This window comes from Microcaecilia unicolor, chromosome 2 (assembly GCF_901765095.1).
Source record: "Microcaecilia unicolor chromosome 2, aMicUni1.1, whole genome shotgun sequence".
NCBI lineage: Eukaryota > Metazoa > Chordata > Amphibia > Gymnophiona > Siphonopidae > Microcaecilia > Microcaecilia unicolor.
The window spans coordinates 549,830,766-549,846,157 of record NC_044032.1 but is presented as its reverse complement, the minus strand read 5'-3'; the positions used below and the strand labels follow the sequence as shown (position 1 = coordinate 549,846,157).

Sequence of the window (15,392 nt, the reverse complement as noted above, 5' to 3'; positions counted from 1 at the left end):
TCTTTTTCTTGCCCTCGTAATTTCCCACATGGACTATTGCTGTCTTCCCTTAAGCATCTACAGCACATTCAGTCAACCGCTGTAAAGCTTTTACATGGTGCAAGTCACTTTGATCATGTCACACCTCTTCTGTATGCTGAACATTGGCTGCCTGTCTCACCCCATATCCAATATTCTCATTTTTGTGTTTAAAGATCATTTTCTGTCTGCTCCTGCCTATATCAACAACCTTTTGATCTCTTATGCTTCCCTGCATACTCTCTGCTCTTCCACTTCAAACTTTCTTACTCTTTCTTCCCCCCAGTGACCTGAATGTCTACCAGGAATTTGTTTTCTGCTACCTTGGCCCCTCCCTTTGGCACTCACTTCCCACTCATCTTTGATTGGAGCCCTTTTTTCTCAAATTTAAGTCTCTCTTAAAAACTCATCTTTCCTCCCATATGAGGAAAGGCTAAAGAGATTAGGACTCTTCGGCTTGGAAAAGAGATGGCTGGGGGAGGGGGGGGAATATGATTGAGGTTTATAAAATACTGAATGGTGTAGATTTTTTACTCTTTGAAAAAATACAATGACCAGGGGCCACTACTTTTAAAACAAAGAGGAGGAAATATTTTTTCACTTAAGCTCTGGAACATGTTGCCAGAGAATGTGGTAACAACAGTTAGCATATCTGGGTTTAAAAAAGGTTTGAACAAGTTCCTAGAGGAGAAGTCCATAGTCTGTTATAGAGATGGGCATGGGGGAAGTCACTGCTATACTATACTATATTATACTATACTATAAGAGTTTTACATACCACAAACATTCCAAAAAGGATTCAAAGCAGTTTATAAAAAAAGAAAATTCTGACATAAAAGAGGAAGTTACAATTCAAAATTACCCATTAACCAAACTAACCAAACATATAAACGGCGAGTGACCGTACTCATTCACAAATGCGCAGTAGAGACTTCCCTGTCTGTCCCGCCTCCGCGTCAATACGTGATGATGGGGGGTGGGACAGAGAGGGAAACTGCTCGAAGGGGAGGGAACCGCTGAGGTCGCCACCGCTACCCCCCGAGTTCGCCGCCACTGGTACCCACCCCCCCCCCCCCGGAGTCACTGCTGCTGCCACCCCTCCACCCAGCCGTCTCTTCGCTATTCAACTTACATCTCCGCAGCAGGCAGATCAGCTGAGCTTCCATTGGCCTTCCTTCCCTGCCTGTGTCCCGCCCTCGCTGACGTTACATCACACGAGGGCGGGACACAGGTAGAGAAGGAAGGCCGATGGGAGCTCAGCTGATCTCTGCCTGCTGCGGAGATGTAAGTTGAATAGCGAAGAGATGGGCCGGGTGGAGGGGCGGTGGGGGTGGCGAACTCGGGGGAGGGGGGCGGTGAACTCGGGGGGAGGGGGACGGCGACCCACCAGCCCGTTTTAACGGGCTCAACGGCTAGTTACACATAAAATAATAAATAAAAAAATCAAAATGGAATTATTTCTCAAGTAGATATGTCTTTAGCAATTTCCTAAATGAAAGATAAAGAGATACCGATCTCAATTTCAAAAGAAAGTGAATTCCATGCTCTAGCCCCCCTAAAAAGGAAAAGAAGCTTCTAAAACAGACTTAGACAAATATTTTTTACAGATGGAAATACCAACAGTTTGCTCAACCCCCCAGAGCTCAAACCAAATATTGATTTAAATATTAAACAAAGAATTTTGAAATTGATATGTTTTTGTATTGGCAACAAATGAAAGATGTGAAATACAGGGGATACACTTCCATAATGTCCAATACCACTTATTAATCTAATAGATGTATTTTACATCAGTTGCAGTCGCTTTAATTGTTTGGCAGAAATCTGGGAGTAGAGCGAATTGCAGTAGTCCAAGTGTGGTAGTAAAACCTCCTGTGCTATAGTTCTGAAATCCTCTTTCATTAATAAAGTTCTTATAGCCCATAATTTTCGGAGCTTGAAAACAAAACCTTGCCCTGGGATTAGTAGTATGGAATGTTACTGCTAATTGGGTTTCTGTCAGGTATTTGTGACCTGGACTGGCCACTGTTGAGAAGCAGGATACTGGGCTAGATGGACCATTGGTCTGAGCCAGTATGGCTATTCTGGAGGCGGTAGTGGGAGGCGGGACTGGAGGTTGGGAGGCGGGGATAGTGCGGGGCAGACTTATTCGGTCTGTGCCAGAGTCAGTGGTGGGAGGCGGGACTGGAGGTTGGGAGGCAGGGATAGTGCTGGGCAGACTTATACGGTCTGTGCCATAGCCGGTGGTGGGAGGCGGGGATAGTGCTGGGCAGACTTATACGGTCTGTGCCAGAGCCGGTGGTTAGGAGGCGGGGCTAGTGGTTGGGAGGCGGGGATAGTGCTGGGCAGACTTATACGGTCTGTGCCCTGAAGAGCATAGGTACAAATCAAAGTAGGGCATACACAAAAAGTAGCACACATGAGTTGTCTTGTTGGGCAGACTGGATGGACCGTGCAGGTCTTTTTCTGCCGTCATCTACTATGTTACTATGTTACTATGCTATGTTCTTATGATACTACATTACCCTAGCTGTCAAAAACTCACATATAAATCGGTATATTCGGCAGGTTTCTCATACCAATGCACAAGTTGATGGAACTCACTTCCCAAAGACCGTAGAAGCATAGACAGTTACCTCAACTTCCGCAAACAACTCAAAACATTCCTATGTAGAAAATTCTACTCAGCGACCAACAACTGAAGTTTTTTTTCTCTCTCTCACCCTACCCAGGATCTGACTCCCCCTATAAAATTGTAGTAATGGCTTTTCCTGTTCACTGTTTCTTCTTTTAATAAAGCCCTCTTCACTCTGACTCCTTTATCCCATCCTGTGAACCTCACAGCAATCTTGTAAACCATTTTATAATCACTGTAAGCCACATTGAACCAAACAAGTTTGGAAAATTGTAGGATATAAATGCTGTTATTAAAAAATAAAAAAAACCCTCTCTAGCTGTTTGATCTTCTCCACCTTAAGGCTCTCATACACACTCTGCTTTTCTAATTTTCTTCTTGCATACCCCTCTTTCCTCCTTTTACTTTCTTTATTTTTCTTTTTATATTATGGCCTGATATTGTAAACTGCATAGCTGCCCTATGGGCCCCCTTGTGGTATATCAAGAATGATAAATAAAAATAAATAAATAAACATGGTGAGAAGCATAACTGGAATGCAGAGATAACAGCAGCTGTATTGAATGGATTTACACTTTGGGATCTGCCGAGCACCACCTAGTGACTTGGATTGGCCACTGTAGGAGAAGAAAAGCTGAGATCTATAGACTTTTAGTCTGACTCAGCATGGCACATTTTAATTGTTTATGTTTTTATGTTATGCACAGCCTCAAAGGATACAAGACCAAAGAACTTAAAGTATCCTTGGTGCTGTAGCTCAGATGGTTCCACTTTCTGAAACTCAAGGCATGTATTCAGCCCAAGTTTAAAAGCTTATTATCTTAATGTACATTATATGAATGAAATGCACTGAAGTGGAAGTGCCATGATGCAAGACTTGGTTGGTTCATTTCCCTGCAGTTTGCCGATGCAATCTGATGATGCCATTGAGGAAAAATCCACTATAACTCATCTGTTCTGTATGTTTGATCAGTGGATTTTTCCATCAGTCCATGGTAGGTTTTTGTCATGTGATTTAAAAAAAAATTAGTCTGTGAAAAAAAAAAGTCCATGAATTTCAAGCAATGAGCTATGAGGCATTCGGCTCAATTTCTCCTTGAACAATTTACTTTAAAATAAACTTTCTTCCTCATCTCAAGTTTCCTCAGGGAGTATAAATGGAATGAATAAATTATGAGGGGCATTTTCGATATGATGTCTAAGTCCGATTTTGGACATTTTGTGAAAAATGTTCAAAACTTCAGTAGCAAATATGACTATTTTCAAACCAGGAAAAATGTCCAAATTTTGTTTCAAAAATGGCCATTTGCTAGAAGTTTTTGTGCTCAGTGCATCTATCTTTTAGGACTATTTAAAAAAAAAAACTTTGTTCTTAAGTTAAACTCCGTTAAATATGTTTTCTTTGACTCAGAACAGTTAAACTCTTTTCTAGAAGCTAAGCTTGCTGAATTTTCGGTGATACAGCCAAGGACTATAACAACTTCGACTCCGTAATAAGAAATAAATGTTCCTGGGACTTCCTCTCAGCCACCTTTTTCCTTTTTTGAAAAGATCAATTCATATATTGATGTTTTAATTTACCTTGAAATTGAGTAAATTGTGGACTCAAGATGAGTGAATAGTTTAATACTTTAAACAAATTTGTAATATTTTATTTTCCTTTGAATTTTGATCTGTAATCATCTTTATCTATTTCAAGTTTTGTACTTGTAATAAACTGTAAATTCAATAAATAAAATAAAAAAAAAAAACTGTGGAAAAATGCACAAGAACAAGCCATTGGGATGTCTGGGGGGGGGGGGGGGGCAGCATTCTTAGTAGACTGGCCATACAGACATCCCAGCAGAGCAGTGGGGCACCCTAGGGTCCTGAAAATGTTTTTACTCCTCAGTGCTGTATCCTAGGCAAAGGTACAGAAAAAAATGCTCAAACTCCAAACTTCTCTTCCAATACCTTGGCAATGCACCTGGTCTAAGTACCACAAGTCTTGACTGAAAATATCTTCAGGCAGCCTAAAGGGATGCTCTGTGGGGCTGATATTCAAACCATGGGAGTTAGATGGGCTAACTCCTGCAGTCTGCACTAAGCTGATATTCAATACCATTTCCGGTGACCGGCATTGAATATCCGGGTTATTTTTGACCATTTTGAAGATAACCAGCTAACTCGATATTCAGACTTAGCCAGTTATCCTCAATCTGGCCAAAGATTTTCAAGGGTTTAGAGCAGTCAAATATGGCTGCTAAACCCGCTTTAAAAATTAGAGGATAGCTGGCTATATTGCACGATATAACTGGCTAGCCACTAGCCGCTAACCATGGATATTCAGCAGGGAATAGCTGGTTATCCCCTACTGAATATCGGTGGATAGCCAGTTAAGTGTTTTTAATCAGTCAGCAACCATTCTGACTGGTTAAATAGCGCTGGATATCAGATGGTTTCTCTATCCCAACAGGCTCCTTTAGAAATATCCCTTGAAATCCTTGGGATGTACCTTGTCTTTGTCCCAAAACACATCTTGCTAGAACATTTTCATCAACTCCCCTAGATGTCCAAACCTCCAGGCCATTTAAGCCTGGACTCTACTAAATCCATTTTCCTGAGTGGGCCAATCCATTGTGAGAGGCTACCCTTCTGATTTCAGGACTAGCTAGCTCTGGGGGGAGAAAAAAACAGGAGTTTGCCTCATTCTTCAGTAGTAAACTCCAAGCCCTCTCCTTGTAAACACAAAGGGGGTCTTTTATTAAAGGTTAGCTCAAGTTATCTGCAGCAGATCCCATTTTATTCCTATGGGCCCTGCTGCAGATAACTCGAGCTAATCTTTAGTAAAAGACTCCCAAATGGGCTTTTATAGTTCCCTCTAAAATATTAATGGATGGGAACACCCCCTTTACATAGAGACAGACATCTAAGCTCATCTCCATTCCATCATACCACTGAGATAGCTTAGGAATAGAGGTCTAGAATTTTCTCTTTCCTCAAGAGTACATAAGTACATCTTAAGTTAGTCATAAAATACTTGTGGAAGACTGATCAATAATAATGAATTAATAGAATTACAAGGAAATGCTATCATCTTTATGAAAGTCTTTATTTTTCTACAGATAAAAAGGAGTGTGAAAAAAGTGTATTTTCTCTCTTTTCCAGTGAGTCTATCTAAAAGTGTGAACTCCACAACATTTCTGACCATACACAAATCAGCTGCTGACTACCATGTATGTGCTGATGAATGGCAGGAGGACTTAAGCCAACTGGCCTGCAATCAATTGGGTTTAGGGTAAGGTCAGTAGTTTGTAGTACTAATGTGTCTTTTATAGGTTAACTTTTTTTTCTATTTTTCTTCTCATATTTTAGGTTAAAAGACTTAGGCAAGACTGAAACAAACCTGGGTGTCAGGTGCCTGTGTACCTAAGTTTGGGGCTTGGTATCTACCACCAGAACCAGGCACTGGCATAGCAGCTGATGTCAGAGGAGCACAGACCAGGTGGAAACATCTCCACTAGAGTTAGGGATCCTGGACAGAACATCTCTGTTGTCTTTGGTCACCTTCGCTTTACTTCAGATTTTATTTTAATTATGTACCAGGCTTTCTGCATCATGGGTGTTGGGGTGTGTGGTCCTAGATGAATTTAGCTAGAATGCTTGATGTTACAAACCAGGAAAGCGGTTCTTGTTTCAGTCAAACCAATATAAAGTAAACTCTCAGCCCTTTTATGAAATAGAAAGTCAAAGAGTGATAATGCTGGATGATATGGAGCTTCATGTTCTGCCAAAAGAGATAGTCTTTATGAGCAGGCATCTACAAAAGGGTGTATCACTTTGGGTCCTGGATATCAAGTAATATGATTATTGTCTGAATTTCACCACACCTACTTCCGATGCCTTTATGATATCCTCCTGCATTTTGGATGACAAAAAGATTGCAAAGGCTACTATGGACAAGCACTTGAATCTACTAGGAGTGGGCTCATTCCCACACAAAGTTTGGATTGCAGTCAATGTTCCCTCTAAGCTTAGCTGGAGTCCTCTTACTGCATTCCTGCTTGGAGGGAGGGAGGTATGTCAATACTGTATTTTCAATCACTAGGAACAGGCAGGTTCCCTGAAGTTCTGTAGAGCTTACCTGCCCCTTGCTAATGAAAATGTGAACTAAAACTGCACCCCCCCACAACTGGCAGGAATGTAGATGGAAGGCTCCCACTCAACTTAGAGAGAACATTGGCAGTCAATATTCAATATAGTTTGTGGTGCTAAGAAAAGATGATTCCTTATGACAATGGTTCTCAAAACTGTCCTGGAAGAACCCCAGCCATTTGGGTTTGGGTTCAAGATATATGCAATGAATATTCATGAGTTATATTTGCAAGCACCTCTTCCACTGCATGCAAATCTATCTCTTGAATATTCATTGTGGGTAACCTGAACCTTGACTGGCTGTGGTTCCTCTAGGACAGATATGAGGGCCACTGCCTTACAAACTAGTCTTTGTCTCAAAGGGGTCAACTGATGTCATTGGTTTCCACTCTATTTCATAGCAGGCCTCAATATGTTTACTACTACTACTACTACTACTATTTAACATTTCTAGAGCGCTACACAGTGTACGCAGCGCTGTACAAACACAGAAGAAAGACAGTCCCTGCTCAAAGAGCTTACAATCTAATAGACAAAAAGTAAAGCATTTAAATTTAAAATATTTAAGCAGTCAAGCACAAGAGAACAGTCACAGAAGGACTGAAGATGTTGAAGGGTGGTCAGTGTGATTAGGTGTAACTCTGGTTGGAGTAGTGGGAGAAGGTGATAGAAGAATAGAAATGGGTGAGGTAAAGTAATGAGTGGGTTGATAGGGAGGTTATATAAGACATGTCACTCTAGGGGTGGGTGGGTAGAGGGGTAGGGTGGGCGGGATTAAGTCTAAAGCAGGAGAAGGTATTCTCTGCAGTTTACTATGATTGAAAGGCGGGAGAGGGGCGATATGATAGAGACATTTAAATACCTTTATTGTATAAATTCACAGGAGGCTAATCTCTTTCAACTGAAAAAAAGCTCTGGAATGAGGAGCATAGAATAAAGATAAAAGAGAATAGATTCAGGATAATCTAAGGAAATACTTCTTTATGGAGAAGGGTGGTGGATGTGTAGAGAAGCCTCCTGGAGGAGGTGATGAAGACTGTAACAATTCAAGAAAGCATGGGACAAGCACCAAGGATCTCTTAAGGAGAGGAAGAGATAGCAGACAATATGCATGGGCAAGTTAGATAGGCCATATCTGCCATTATTATCTCTGTTTAATAATGGCCATTGCTTCTGTGGAAAAGCACAAGAGCACTAGAATAAGGTGTGCTTTATATTGAAACGTAGTCATAAGTAGATCTGTATTACATAAAGGCATGTCTACCTCTAATCTGTGCTGTACTGTGTGCCCTTCATTGCCATAAATCTAAAAATCTCCACAGACACACAAAGAAAGCAGTACTGAAAGTAATGGCTATCTGTCGTGTTCTAATTAACTAATGTTTCTTAACCTCCCTTGTATGCTCAGTTGCTTAAACACAGAGTATAACAGTGTAAGGAGGTTGGCTTAATTCTCATCGTGAAGAGAGACAGATGGTATTATATGTAAAAAAGCAAAAATAGTGGGTGAAGAACTGGAAAGTAACAAAAAACCACATCTGTGTGTACTTATTAGAAGTAAGTGTAGGAAGTGATCAAGGAGCTGTTTCCTGCAAAAATACCCCTACTTTGAAGGAAAGACAGCTATTTTTCAGAAGTGCTTATTAGCAAGCCCTATGCACATTCTGGCAAGTAGATCATGGTGTGATAATTATTTAATAAGCCCAAAAGAGACTGTGAGAAATGAGGCATGCAACATAGAGAGTCCAAGGGCAAGACTTTAGAGTCTAGTTAGGTCTGTCAGTCATACTGAGAGCATTTCCATATGGTTCTTCTAGAAAATTCACTTTAACTTGCTCCTCAACCAACTATGTATAGCACTTGACTAATAAAATAGTATTGAAGAAGATACTCTTACATGAATCTGAGCCAGAGAAGTGTCTGTACAGACAGTAAAGGACAGGAAAGACATAGATTCAGCAGGGAACACCACTGTCTAGACTTGTTTTTTTTTCCTTCCAATTATAGAATTTAGAGTGGGATGAATTAACTAGATCTAAGAAAAGCAAATAAAATTTTATCTATAGATACATGGAAATGGGGTTGAATAAATTATAACTGTAACCCCCTTTCTAAAACCTTGTATTATAAGGGGGCATATATGGGAACTGCTAGCTCCCTGGTTCTTTTTTTTGGGGGGGGGGGGGGCAGGACAGGGGGAGTCGTGCTTCAGGGCCTTTATGGCTAAGGACACAGTGCTGTGGTCTTAAAATAATGTACAATTCCACACCAGACTATGTTTTTCCAAAATGAGTTTGTTGATGTGTGCTTGTTGTTTACCTGTGTTCTTAACATTTTGGGGCACATACCACTTGCACTGGTATTTAAAAATTTAATTTTATTTATTTATGTATTTATTTACTTCAATTCCACCTTTACCCAAGGCATATTACAGAACAAAACACTTGAAAGTTATACAAACAATATACAATCATATTCAGTTTAAAATTCCATTCATACCATCTCTTTTACTCTGCAACTTTACTAACAATCTCTACTGACTATCCCATCATGTACCAAACTACTACTACTAATCATTTCTATAGTGTTACTAGACATATGCAGGTACTTTTTCTGTCCCTACAGGACTCACACTCTAAGAAAGGAGACATGATAGAGATGTTTAAATATCTCAAGGGCATTGATGTACAGGAAGAGAGCTTTTTTCAAATGAAGGAGAGCTCTGGAATGAGGGGGCATATGACAAAGATAAGAGGGAATAGGCTTAGGAGTAACCTAAGGAAGTATTATTTCACAGGAAGGGTGGTGGAGGCGTGGAATGGCCTCCCAGTGGAAGTGGTGGAGTCGAGGACTGTTCCAGAATTTAAAAAGGCATGGGATAAGCATGTGGGATCACTTAGGAACAGGAAGAATTAGGGGTTACAGAAAATGGGCAGACTGGATGGGTCATATGGCCTTTATCTGCCGTCATGTTTCTATGTTTCTATATACCTGGGGCAATAGAGGGTTAAGAGACTTGCCCAAGGTCACAGAGAGTTGCAGTGGGAATTTGACCACCAAGTCTCCAGGGTCAAAGCTCAATGTGCTAAGCATTAGGCTACACTCTACTTTTCTTTAAAGGACAGGCTTAAAATAGGCATCTTAAATAACAGTGTTAATTAGGTTCCCTGTTATAAAATTGTCCTCCACATCCTAATTTTCACACTGCCTGAATTTTTCAGTAAACTTTATTTTTTGAAAGAATCCCAACTTATTGAGGCTATGTGGTGTGTCTACTTGTACTCTGAAGGAGTGGTTAAGGTTATGGACCTTAGATTTGTAAAATCCCCCTCTCCCAGACAAGAATAGTACAGAAGCCACTGAGGATTTAAAATGGCTCCACAGCTTATAGATGTGCCCTTAAATTTTGTCTTTTACCCCAGTTTCTCCTGTTAGCAGACCCTGATGCCTTCCATTAAACAATTTAGGTAGTTTAGGATGCCCTTGCAGGCCTGGGGCCTGGGTGGGTGGCTCCAGTGAGGTAATTGTCCTGCCTCCCTTCCTCCCTGAGCCCAAGTGGCCGTCACAGTTCCTGAATTCCCTGTGCCACCAAGGACAGTGAGTGCTGCAGCCTGATTCAGGCCTTCTCTTTTCATTCACATGCTGTGTGATAAGGTTGCATAGTTTAAAACCTTATAGAAACCTTCCATGTTTGATAAAGTCATGAGACTTTCCGATTTGAAACAGATAGGAATCTTACATATGTTCAGTGACCGAATGTAGGGTTACCATACGTCCTCTTTTAAGAGGACATGTCCTGCTTTTGGACTTCTTCAGATATGTCTTCCAGGTTTTTACATTTTTTAGGAAAATATCCTGTTTTTCTTTTATTTGCCTATGATCAGCACACCTACCCACATAATCAGAGAACCTATCTCTGGCCTATTAGTCAGTCTGGACACATAGGGGTGCTAAAGAGAGAGAAAGGCATTTCTGATCTCCTCTCTCCTTGCTGGTTGAATCTGTCAAAGGAATTTTGTTCATGCAGCACAACTTTAAGCGTATGTCATGCAGCGTTTCACACATATCTCAAAAGCCAAAGTTGTTGAGGGATATTTGCTCTTATGATAAGTGTGCTTGGGCTCAGACTTGGCCAAACTCAAATTATCTACTGCTGTGCTGTGCTGTAAGTCTGTCTCTGTTTGATGTGTGTTCATTAACTAAAAGCCATTGACACATTTGCTATAATTAAATATTTCTTTAGCAAAGGTAGGAACCATTTTTATTTATTTTATATATCCTCCTTTTTTTCTCCATAAATATGGCAGGTGAGGTACAATTAAACTAGTCCATTCATGATATGCCATTATGACATATTTGTTGCAAACTGACCTCTAGCTTTCAGAACACATAAATTTATTTTTTTCCAAGAACCTTTACTGTAATATTGGGCAATAGACTTTTAGGGGGGTAATTCTATATGAAGGATGCCAACATATAGGTAGCTAGGACACACATATATGACCAGAATACAAACCTATACATGTGTTCATACACATGTAAATGCCAATATTTCGGTTACACACTGTTCTATAAAATGGTTCCTAAATGCAATGGCATGGACTATGAAGAAGAATGTTTTTTTATGTGGGAGGAGTCTGGGTGGAAATGGGTGGGGCACACAATTATTCACCTAAAATATGGAACACTGTACTGTGTGCACTTTTTAGCATCTAAGCATGATCATTTACACAGCTCTATGGCTGGTTTAAGTTGTCTTACCTATTAATATATTTGCCTTCATACGACAGTATTCTAACAGGCAAATAGGGTATCCTTTTAATAAGGTGCACTGAAAAGTGGCCTGTGCTGTTGTAGGTGCATGTATTGGATGCGTGCAGGTCCATTTTTCAGCGTGCCTGCAGAAGTCCTTTTTGGGGGGCTGAAAATGGTTGTGCGGCAAAATAAATATTGGCGCGCATCCATTTTGGGCCTGAGACCTTACTGCCACCCATTGACTTAGCGGTAAGGTTTCATATGTTAACCGAGCGATAATTGTCAAGTGCACGTACACTGCCAATTACTGCCCGGTTAGCGCCATGAGGTACAAAATAAAAAATATCTTCTGACGTACATATCAGACGCACGTTAAAAATGAAATTACTGCCTGGGGCACACGGTAGCCGGGTAGTAATTCCAACTTGATGCACATTGGACGCATGTAGGCGCCTACACATCTTAGTAAAAGGGCCCCTAGGTGGTTCTTTGGTGCCTTTTTGAAATACAGATTGGTCCCTCTGTAATATCATCCTTAAGGATATTTTCCATAAGGATACTCACCAGTACCTGCACTAGCACAGGCACCAGAACAGACTGCTCAGACATTCTACTCATCTCCAGGGCTGTGCCAACACGGTAAGCGAGGTAAGCATGGCAGGGGGGCGCTTCCCTCTGGGGGGCGCCGCCGCACCATGCTCACCTCGCTCGCCCTCCCGCTCCCATTGTTCAACTTCCCGCCCTCTTCTCCCCCTCCCCCATCCCTTTTCTTTTTTTTCCTTTTTAAATTTACCTCCGTGGCAGTTCCAGCAGCGCAGCGTCAGTGAAGGAGGCGGCGCTCCCGATGTCTCTAGCCTTCCCTTCGCTGTGTTCCGCCTTCTTCTGACATCATTTCCTTGACGTCAGAAGAAGGCAGAACACAGCGAAGGGAAGGCTAGAGACGTCGGGAGCGCCGCCTCCTTCACTGACGCTGCGCTGCAGGAACTGCCATGGAGGTAAATTTAAAAAGGAAAAAAAAAGAAAAGGGATGTTGGGGGGAGAGAAGAGGGCGGGCAGTTGAACAATGGGAGCAGGAGGGCAGGGGAGAGACGAGAGCATGGATGCGAAGGGGGAGGGGAGAAGAGGGCGGGCCAGGCCAGGCCAACTGGGACATGATGGGACATGGGAGCGAGAGGAGAGAGAGGAGCATGGATGCGAGGGGGGGTCATGGAAGGGAGAGAGGGGAATTGCTGGATAGGGATGAATGGAGGGGACAGGGGACAGAGGAGCATGGATGGGCATGGATTGGGAGGGCAGGGCTCAGGGAGAGAGGGGAATTGCTGGAAAAGGATGAATGGAGGGGGCAGGGGACAGGAGCATGGATGGGCATGGATTGGGAGGGCAGGGCTCAGGGAGAGAGGGGAATTGCTGGAAAAGGATGAATGGAGGGGGCAGGGGACAGAGGAGCATGGATGGGCATGGATTGGGAGGGCAGGGCTCAGGGAGAGAGGGGAATTGCTGGAAAAGGATGAATGGAGGGGGCAGGGGACAGAGAGGCTCATTTTCAAAGCACTTAGCCTCCCAAAGTTCCATAGAAACCTATGGAACTTAGCCTTCCAAAGTGCTTTGAAAATATGCCTCAGAGGAGCATGGATGGGAGGGCAGGGCTCAGGGAGAGAGGAGAAATTGCTGGACATAGAGGGGAGGGAAGAGAGATGAAGGAGATGAAATGAGGGAAAAGGAAGAGAAGAGAAAAACTGCACATGGATGAAGAAAATAGGCAGAAGCTGAGGACCAGAAATGAAGAAGAAAGGAGGAAAGAAAGAAATAAATGGAAAGGAAGCCCTGGAAATGGAGTTAAGAGGACAGATAGCAGCAGAATCAGATACTGGGCCAGCATGATCAGAAAAAGAAAGTCACCAGACAACAAAGGTAGAAAAAAATCATTTTATTTTCATTTTAGTGTTTGGAATATGTCCACTTTGAGAATTTACATCTGCTATCTTATTTTGCAATGTATAGCAATTTGTTTCTAAGAATATTGCTGACAATTCCCGTCAATGTGGCAAGTGGTGAGCAATCATTTTCACGGGGGGGGGGGGGGGGGGGGGAGGGCCGCCGCCGCCAACTGATAGTCTGCGGGGGGGGGGGGGGGGCGCCAACTGATAGTCTGCAGGGGGGCGCCAGAGACCCTAGGCACGGCCCTGCTCATCTCCCCTCTTTCCTCAGAGCGAATTCAGTACACACTACCCTCAGAGATTTGTGCCTGCTTTTCTGTGGGTACTGTTTCCATGGACAATATCAATGTAGTTTTGAAAATGGAAAAGTTATGTTTAGATCATGTCATGACTAGTCTTGAATTCTGAGTTGGACTATCTTGTATGCGCTACCTAACTTGGAGTAGTGTTTGGCTGATCCTAGATTTCTAAAAATAAACATTTTGAATTTTAAAATAAATGGGGAAAAAATGCCGAGGAATGCTTTCTAAACTAGATTTGTAGGAGGAAATGGCATGGTTCTTGCAATACATGCTTTTCTACTTCTTTGACAATTTGCTTCAGATATTTCTTTTCTATCAGTTTTTCATTTGGATTCTGTTATTAGAAGATGAAGTAATTTTAACTAATTAATAACTGGGATTTATGACTAACATATTACGATCAGGACAGAGGTTAGTTAAAATTACTCAAACTGTCTTGAGCGTGAAGAATGAGCCTATGCCTGCAGTTAGTAGTCTTGGAATATTGTTGAGTGCTCTATTCCAGGTCATCTCCTTCACTGTCTATCTCACATCTTGCTGTTTCCCCCACACGACATGGTGGTGGGGCAGAGGAAATGCACAACTTTCCTAAACCAGCCTTTTTCAGAACATGAGAAGGGGACCATGCTACTCAGGGATGGCCCAAGACAATCTGCCACCTGAGATGAGGAATGAGCTGCTGCTGCTACCCCTCCCCCAAGGCATGGAATGAGGCGCCATGTCCGCTATGGCTGCCCCACCACTGCCCCCACTCCAGAGGTGAGGAATGAGCTGCTGCCACCACCACCACCCTTCCGCCATGATCTGCCATCTTCCCCCATTCCTTCTTCAGCCCCCTTTCCACCAATTTACCTTTTCTTTCTTATTTTTTCAAAGGAGGTGGCAGCAGTGATTCCCAGAGGCTGTCCTGCCACTGGTCCCAGCCCCTTCTCTCTACTGCGGCCCACCTCTCTGATGTAACTTCCTGTTTCCTCAGAGGCAGGCCACAGCGGACAGAAGGGGCTGGGACCGGCAGCAGAGCAGCCTCTTGGAATCACTGCCACTGCCTTTGGAAAATGAGAAAGAAAATGTAAATTGTTGGAAAGGGGTTGGGGAAGTAAGGGTGGGAGGCAATGCGAACTCTGAAGAGTATCACCTGAGGTCCCCACCTCAGATGGCCTAATGGTAGGCCCACTCCTGATCCTACTAATCCAATTTTTCCCTCACAGAATTTCCTACCATATGATGGCCAGCTTAGTTTAGGGTCTGTACTCAAAAGAAACATCTAAAAGTTGCTGAGAGATTGCAGAAAGAAGAGAAAAATCATAGATATCTATTATATTAAGTAATTTCTTTGGCTAATTTTTCATAATTATTAATGCTTTTGCATCAGGAATGTATTGTGTCTCCAAATTTTTCTTAACAAAAACTGTTTCTGTGACTTCAACAAAAATAATTGCAGTATGGGATTATGCAGGGTGTGTGGGTTGGGAAGATATTGCAGGGCTATTTAGAGAGTAGGCATGTAATGCAAGCATGTGGGAGGTTTGAAGGGGCATTGATGGTTGGTTGGTTGGTTGGTTGGTTTGTTTGTGTGTGTTGTAAAAGGGGTACAGCATCCCTCTCAAATTA

General features: G+C 42.4%; 1 protein-coding gene across 1 annotated transcript in view; it reads left to right on the top strand.

Moving 5' to 3' along the window:
- The window catches only part of CORIN (corin, serine peptidase), a 346,959-nt gene that overhangs the window by 275,468 nt on the left and 56,099 nt on the right, over positions 1 to 15,392 (top strand). The window contains exon 16 of the mRNA XM_030191349.1: positions 5,801 to 5,930. Coding sequence (XP_030047209.1) covers positions 5,801 to 5,930 — 130 coding nt within the window. The remainder of the gene's footprint in view (positions 1 to 5,800; positions 5,931 to 15,392) is intronic.